This window comes from Acartia tonsa, chromosome 8 (assembly GCF_053477335.1).
Source record: "Acartia tonsa isolate MP-2025a chromosome 8, ASM5347733v1, whole genome shotgun sequence".
In the NCBI taxonomy this organism is placed as follows: domain Eukaryota; kingdom Metazoa; phylum Arthropoda; class Copepoda; order Calanoida; family Acartiidae; genus Acartia; species Acartia tonsa.
Window position 1 is genome coordinate 46,251,023 of NC_137267.1, and position 8,430 is coordinate 46,259,452.

Consider the following 8,430-nt stretch of genomic DNA (forward strand, 5'->3'; position numbering starts at 1 on the left):
ATTGCTTCAAGATCCATGTTAGATCTATATAGGAAATAAATGTCTATAAACGAGCTCAAATTTTCCAAGGAATATTTGTTTAAAACTCATAGTGCTCCAATAATCCATAATAAACTCTCATTGCCCAGAACGATAAGACCCATTATTTTACTTTATACAAAATAAATTCCTTTTTTTAATTTCATGTTGCTATTTACCTTATATTGATGTATTTAATTTCTAATAATAAAAAAGAAAATTTTAACTTATAATATAATAAATTTAAGAAAACTCTGTTTTAAAAGAATTCGATTGTGGCGACATTTTGTGTGTTCAAATATTAAACTAAAATTGTAATCATCATTATTAACCCTTTGGTGATGGTAATGTAAAGAAAAAAATATAATTTAAAAAAATCTTTTTAAAATCATTTAAATTATTAAATATTTACTTTCTTTTAGATAGTAATGCCGGGTGAGGAAAATAGATTTATTGAGAAATAGATATGCATATAGAAAACTAGCCAATAGGGAGATAATTATATCGAGCCAACTCTAGTCATCTATAATACAAAGTATTATATAAAGTAGTAAGCGTTTTTTGTTTGTCTCGAAGGATCTCGCTAACCGCTAAACTGATATTGTTCTCCTTTACAGTAAAGTTTCTTATAGATCCTGGGAAGGTTTTAAACTATTTTTGGAGAGGGTGTCTTCACCACCATCCCCCCCCCCCCAAAATACTTTTTTAAAACTCTTTTGAAACTCAAATTTAAAATGGGATGAGGTCGACTTTTTCCCCTCCTACCAGTCCCCTAGAGGCTTCTAGGGGCGTAGCCGCTAGTATGTTATATCCTAATAAATTACACTGGCTGGCACCCAAATTTCTATCTTATTCGTTGGCTCAAAAACTTTGAATACTTTTATTTGATTGGTTAGTTGGAAACTGTCAGTGGTCAAAGTTTGCAACCCATAATTTTAATCTTATTTAGGACGTATAGTACATCAATTTATCGTCCATTGTCTTATCCCTTAAGTTCTCTGACTTTTAATTAGATTTGGTAATTTAAGCAACCTTTTTAATATTTTTCAGTGGAAGCATTATGTCAAAATACTTTTTCCAGTATGGCTTTGAAATCGATTAGTATCCGCTGGATTAGAATCAGTTCTTAGCCATGCTTAAAAATCATTTATAGCATCGCATTAAAGATAATTTTCCATAAACATGAAAATAATACGGGGAGGGGGCTATTGCTTTAGCATAAAATATTATCGTTTATTTAAAATTTATCATAACTTTACTTCTGAGAAAACAAGGATGCGAGATCAATTAAAACGAAGCTCTGATACTGAAGGACAAACGAATATTAACACCTGTAGAGTGTCAGAACTGAATAATCAGAATATACAGCATGACCCTCGAAAAAGTATTTTTAAGCATCTGCAGCCCTTATTTCTCAATGAATTATTAAAAAATGCATATGTCCTTGTTCTCTATAGTATTCCACGTAAGTAGATATAAAAATATTTTTTTTACCTCCATTAACACCGGAGATTTTTAGTGCTAAAGTTTTGAAAAAGTGACTGAGGAAAAAGTAACTTTTAACATGAAACGACTTTTTTAGCAAAATTAAGCTAGAAAGCCTTTTATTTTTGTTACTAGCAGAAACTTTATACAAAAATGAAATAAAAAATTTAGTTTTTGAGTAAAAAGCATTTTTTTACACATATTTTATGAGTCTTTTTAGTTTAATGATATTTTGAAAAACTTACTTATTAGGCAAAATTGTTTAAGATTAAAAAACCAAATAAATCTCTATGAATATAGCAGGAAAATTGTTTTTGTTTCACAATCCTAACTTTAATAACAAAAAAGTTATAAAGAAAATAAAAATAAACATAATGATTTTTTAGTCTAAAAAGCTTAATTTACCCCCTATTAAATAATTGAGATGTCAGAAAAGTAGGCGGAGCAACTGTCATAATTAATCCTTTTCCATAAATAAGGGTTAATAAATAACCTAAAATTTGCAAACAATCAATTCATTCAGTAGTATTTTTTGCCATTAAAAATTTATATTTTTTGGTGGAATAAAAAAGAAATATTTAGTTAACTTGTTTTTCTTTGTGTCTCATTATTCAGTTGCCAGAAAAACATAATATAACCATCCAAAAAATAAGAGAAACAAAAAAAAATTCTTTTTCTCAGTCACTTTTTCAAAACTTTAGCTCTAAAAATCTCCGGTGTTAATGGAGGTAAAAAAAAATTTGTATATCTACTTACGTGAAATACTATGGAGAACAAGGACATATGCATTTTTTAATAATTCATTGAGAAATAAGGGCTGCAGGTGCTTAAAAATACTTTTTCGAGGGTCATGCTGTATAAGTATAATTTTTAAAAAATTGTAATTAAATTGTTGCAAAACTGATAAGGACAAACATACATTTCTAAGAAAATGCTTCGCTTATAACGTTGTATTTTGTTGTTCTAGGAATCTGAATTCCAAGAACCAGATAAAAAAGGCTAATTTAGTAATTATATTCAATTTATCCTTAAAAGATGTTGTCAAAAATGTTAAAATTCAACATGTTTTAATTGGATGTACAGACATTCTAGTAACGATTGTAAAGTTGCTAACCTTCCTAAATCGTACCTTTCTGGTATAAGAATCTTTATGCAAAGTTAGCAATCTATAGGACAATTCTAACATGTATAAACTAACAATAAGAGCTAATCGTTACGGAAGGACGGACGGAACCTAATTATAGAAAAGCTTCGCTTTTATAAATAAATCACTCGGTCACTTCGTTATCAACAATAATTGTTTTAGTGTACAATGTCAGGGAGATAGAGGACATTGGCCATTTGGATCTACTGCAGTTCACGGTAAAATGTTGCTGGTAACGAATATTGCCAAAAATCTATGAATTTAAAAGGCAGCAGGCTGCCAAACGGCTGAACGTACAGATCATGCCCGCACACTGTTTTAAGCGGTATAAGAAGGCCTACAAATAATCTGGAATAGCCATAAATCAATAATGCATAATTATCTCGCAGTGCAGAGAAATGCGCGAAAAAGGCCTATTTACGCGTTTTTTCTTTAGTGAAGCTTTCCCTGTGCATCATTGGATCTTGGCTATTTCAGATTATTTGTAGGCCTTCTTATACCGCTTAAAATGGTGTGCGGGTATGATCTGTACGTTCAGCCGTTTGGCAGCTAGCAGCCTTTAAGATTTTTGGCAATATTCGTTACCAGCAATATTTTACCGTGAACTGCAGTAGATCCGGGCATTTTGTCCCCAAAGTGTCATAACAGCGATTTTTTATTCGTTAGCTTAATAACTTTGGGGACTTTAGTTAATTTTGATTGGTTGGTTTATTAAATTGAGTGTTTAAACATTTCAACAACTAATTTTAATCTACAGAAGGGAAAAATTTGTGCATCATGATTGGGTATTACATCAATCTATCGAACAATGTCCTATCCATTTAGATTCCTGGTACATTGTACAATCCTTATAAAACTATAATTATTTATATAACTTAAACAAACAAAGGTAAAATCTATTTAAAAAGGTTATCCGTGCAAGAGTTTAATTCAGTCCAACACTGGATACAGAAATCTTAACACAACTATGAGAAGAATACTGAGTTTAGCGGTTGCACAGCTTAGCTGTTTGGCGGCGGTCAGTTTAGCCGCGCCTAAAGCTTCTTTTATTCCTAGATATCAAGAGGTAAAACTATTTTGTAGTGCAGTATGGCTCCGAAACCGATAAATATCCGCTGGATTAGAACCGGTTCGCAGCCATACAAAACAATAATGTATTACAGACAATTTTCCACTACTATTAAAATACAAATCATAAAATCAATATCAGTTTTTAACCCTACGCCTTCGGCCTCTCGGGGCCAAAAAAACTAATTTTAATGATATAATATTTCATCTTAATAACTGCTGAAAGCTGTCTAAAGTACGATGAGATAATTAACTATTTCAATTACCACTTTATTTATGCTATAAAGCCAGAGTATTTTATTAAGCAATATGGCATTTAAACTACCCTTAGAACTTTGTTGATTTCAATCCCTAAAAAAACTTTATTGTAATTTTAAAGTCTGATTATTTGAAAAAGCAAAAGGCCTAATTTATCTGTTCAAACTGAATTTTACATGATTTTTTCTATTACCTCAGAAATGTTATAAAGTTTTATGTATTAATAATATGTAAAAACAAGGATGACAACAACCATAAAGCGAAGCTCTGAAACGGTAGGATAAACGAACATTAACTCTTGTAGAGTGTCAGAAAGTTTGAAATCGATAGAACAATTCTAGCGTTCCTAAATCATTGAAAAGATCTAACCGTTACGAACAGTTGGACAGACCCTAATTAAAGAAAGGCTTCGCTTTTAAAAGCTCGTTATAACTAGCTTAAACTACATAATTTTTTTGGTGCATCAATTTTCTATTTAGCTAATTTTGTTTGGTGCCTTTAGGTTAATAATTATTTAAGATAAACTTACAGGAATATAAAGGGATAAGACAATAAATGAGAAATAGAAATAAATCCCCAATGATGATAAACTAATTTACGACTTCTGTAGAACAAGATTATAGGTGGAAACGTTTGGACACAATATTTTAAAACTAACCAATAAAAATTTAATCCAAGTCCCCAAAGTTAATAAAACAACAAATTAGAAAACGTTATTATAAAACTTTGAGGACTAGAGTAATAAACAGTCCAATGTCCCCTCCCTCCCTGTAATATTCAGTTTTTTATTTGAAAATGTGATTAAAACAACGCATTTAATTAAACATCATCAAAGATTACAGAAACGTTTATCACATTTTGTGAAACCACGAGTTCATTTTAAAACATTAAAACAAACAATGATGACATAAATACCTAAATTGTTAGAAGCATAACAGCACCATAACCTAATTATGTAAAATAACAGTTTTTGAAGGATTTGAAATTTTTATTGCCCTAAAATTTAATCTTTGGAAGATGTCGAAAGCAGTGATTGGCTGACAATGGCTCCCAAAATATTTCTTTTGTTTTAATACATCTCTGCTTTATTGAATTTTGGCTAAAAATGTCAAAAATATTGTTTTCTTGATATGTTTTTGCATTAATCGATATATTATTACATGAATGTTATAACAGATTTTCATATACTCTGAAGTGTTGCTTACAGCTGGCTAAAATAACGAGACCCCTAACCATCCCATCCCCTGGATGAACGAACTAACTAATAAATGAGGTCCACATTAGCAAGCTAAATTAACAACAATTTCCCCTGTCATTATATCCTCGTATATCCTGTATTAATTGTAGCTGCGCTACTTATGGTTATAATAGTCTTTGTTATGCTTTATCTTAATAATTTTTAATTTTTGTTTTTTTTATCTGTTTATTTACTTATTTAAATTATATAAAGAACATGTGCAGCTATTTATATAATCATAAAAAGATAAAAATTATTAAACGTTATTTGGTATTGAAACAAATTTTGATATTGAAACTTCGGCTCCTCGGTGCCACCAAAACTGGTTTTATTTTTTTGATTTTAATATCCACGGAAAGCTGTCTATAATACGATGCGATAAATAACTATTCCAAAAAAATCTGATATATTTGATAGGTGAAAAATGGTGAGAAATAATTTTCCTACAAATGAACTATCCCCTGTTCCTGCTTATAATAAATGTCTAAACAGAAATTATTTGTTTCAGGGCACACCCCTTGGTATGAGATGCGTGGCTCTGGACCCCCAGGACTTCAGGGGCCAGCCCATCTACAGGATAGAGTTCGATATTGAGACACCAAACAATGGCAAGGAAGAGGGTATGATTCACAGGTAGGAATACGTTTTATTATTGGTTGAAATGTTTGGACACTACTAACTTGAAATCAAAATTCAATAATAATTTTGGAGCCAACATAAGAGAAAATGTGGTTATAAAACTTTGGGTACTAATTAACTTACTTTCCTCAGTTCCTTTCCTGATTAACCGATATGGTTCTCCCTTACAATGTAGCTTCTCATAGGTCCTGGGAAGGTTTATAAATATTAAGAGAGGGGGATGGGGAAAAAATATTAAAATATTAATTGAGATTAAATAATTCCATGCTTTTCTTACATTTTTACCCAACTTCAATCAATTAAAACATAATTTCTAGGTCATGGAATGAGTTTCAAAAGTTTGACAAGATGCTCCACTCTCGCTGGGTCTTTGATAACATCAGTGATGTTGTACTGCCTGCAGAAGACAGTGTTGAAAGCCTCCATGAGTACCTTCAGGTTAGTAGTCAAATATAGGATCCAGGGATCTAAAGGGATAAGACAATAGCCTATATATTGATCTATTTCCCCAATTGCAATGATATACAAATTCTCCTTTTACAAGTAGTGTTTGAAATGTTTGTACACTCAACGTATAAATAAACAAACCAATCAAAATTGAATAAAGGTTGTTAAGCCAACGAATAAGAAAACGTCAATATAAGACCTTGGGGACCAGTATAACAAACAGTGCATTGTCCCCTCTCTCTGTATAGGCTTATTAATAAACTAATAAATTTCAAAGTAAAATAAACCAGATATCTTGATAATTACTGGAACCAATTGGTTGTACTTTTCAGGAAAGCTTTATTATTATCCTGGGGTGGTTGTAGGCTTTTCTTATCCTGCCCTAGAGAATAGGGGCGAATCAATTATGTTGACTATTCAGAATTTTAAAAAGACGACTTATTTCTTACATGCAGTTGCAGACATGTTGGTTTATATATACATATATCAATAAAATAAAAGCACATGTTAAGATACATAAAACTGAATTTTAACAAAAAAAATTGAAATGAAATAATCATTTGTTTTAGATTGCTGGCCAGCACGAATCCATCCTGATAAGCACAGAGCTCAGCGACTTCTTGGGCATCAACTGGTCCGGCCAAGACTTGGGCTTCATGTCCACCCTGACTGAGTTCATGAAGGTTGTCATCCCCCAGGCCTACAGAGCTCCAGAGTTCCCTCCCGAGCCACCAATTTTCACCACTGAACTTGACACTATCACCGCTCCTGAAACTCCTTTTGAGATTTATGTTTACCTGATGGCCTTCAGGGCTAGAGGACACTTGAGCGAATACCTGGAGTTTTTCAACAGCTTCCTGAACACGTATCCCGACTTCTCTGGCGAGGATGTGTCCCCACCCGGTCACGAGGTTGTCACCCCGCCCCATTTTGACCAGACCTACGTGCATTTCCTGCCTGGGGGCTATAACAACGGTCACACCGTCAGAATTTCATACCTTGGCAAGTCAAAGTTCAACTTTTTGCACGAGGATCTGATCAGAGAGTATATACTCAAGTATCACGGAGAGAAACAGCCAAAGAGAATTTTGGACATTGGCACAGGACCCGGATTTTCAGCCTTTGTGCTGGCCGAGCTGTTCCCCGAGGCTGAGGTGATAGCCGTTGACCTGGCAGCTCCTTACATTAGAATGGCCCGCCAATGGCAGACTTTGAGAAATATTACCAACATAAAATTCTACCAGGCCAACGCTGAAGATTTATCCTTCTTGGAGTCAGAGACCTTTGACATCATCAACTATGCCTATGTGCTGCACGAGATGCCCGCCGACAACGCCAAGATGATTGTGGATGAAATGTACCGCCTGCTGAAATCCGGAGGTGTCATGAACGGCTTTGAAGTACCCTACGTTGAGAACATTGTCGAGAGGTTCTTCTACATTGAGTTCAACACATGGGGCCACCATTGGGATGATAATGGGGAGAAGGGACCCGAGCCCTACACAGAAGAGTACGAGTTGGGAGCTCAGCTGTCTCTCTACCTGGAGGAGGTCGGTTTCAAGGATGTCCAACAGATTGATTACACCTACTTTGAAAGTCTTTTCCTTGCCACCAAGAGCTAAGATTTTCTGCTAGCAATTATTTTGGGTGTTCAATGGCGTCTGCAAAGATTTTTTTCTTCACATTGATAATCCATTCAAACCACTAATTTAATATTTGCAAACGAATTTGAACACTCCATATTTTGCTCATCTCCGAAATTTCATTCAGATATTTATATAATCATTTTAATCATATTATGTTTGTATTATTTACTGTGATCTTTATGTATAAATGTGTATAGAGTTACCTCATATTTAATTGTATATGTGACAAAATTTAGAAATAAAATTTTAAATGATAATACTTATCTTATCTTAGTATATAAACTAATAAGCTTTTTTGTCTGTATCCAAGAATCTCGCTAACCATTGAACTGGTATGGTTTTCCTTTACAGTGAAACTTCTAATAGGTCCTAAGATGTTTTTTTTGTGGTTTTTTTTTAAAAAATAAGTCTGGGTATGGTTTTAGACTATTTTTTAGCCCTTTCTTTGAATATATAGCCCCTATTACATGCTAAGCCCCTAAGGATCT

General features: G+C 33.0%; 1 protein-coding gene across 1 annotated transcript; it reads left to right on the forward strand.

Moving 5' to 3' along the window:
• The first annotated feature begins 3,485 nt into the window (after positions 1–3,485).
• LOC145327114 (uncharacterized) lies at positions 3,486–8,199 on the forward strand. Its single transcript, XM_080170651.1, has 4 exons — positions 3,486–3,713; positions 5,719–5,843; positions 6,167–6,287; positions 6,866–8,199. The coding sequence occupies exons 1-4, from the start codon at positions 3,615–3,617 to the stop codon at positions 7,916–7,918; spliced, it is 1,398 nt and encodes a 465-aa protein (XP_080026777.1). The 5' UTR covers positions 3,486–3,614; the 3' UTR covers positions 7,919–8,199.
• Positions 8,200–8,430: the final 231 nt, after the last annotated feature.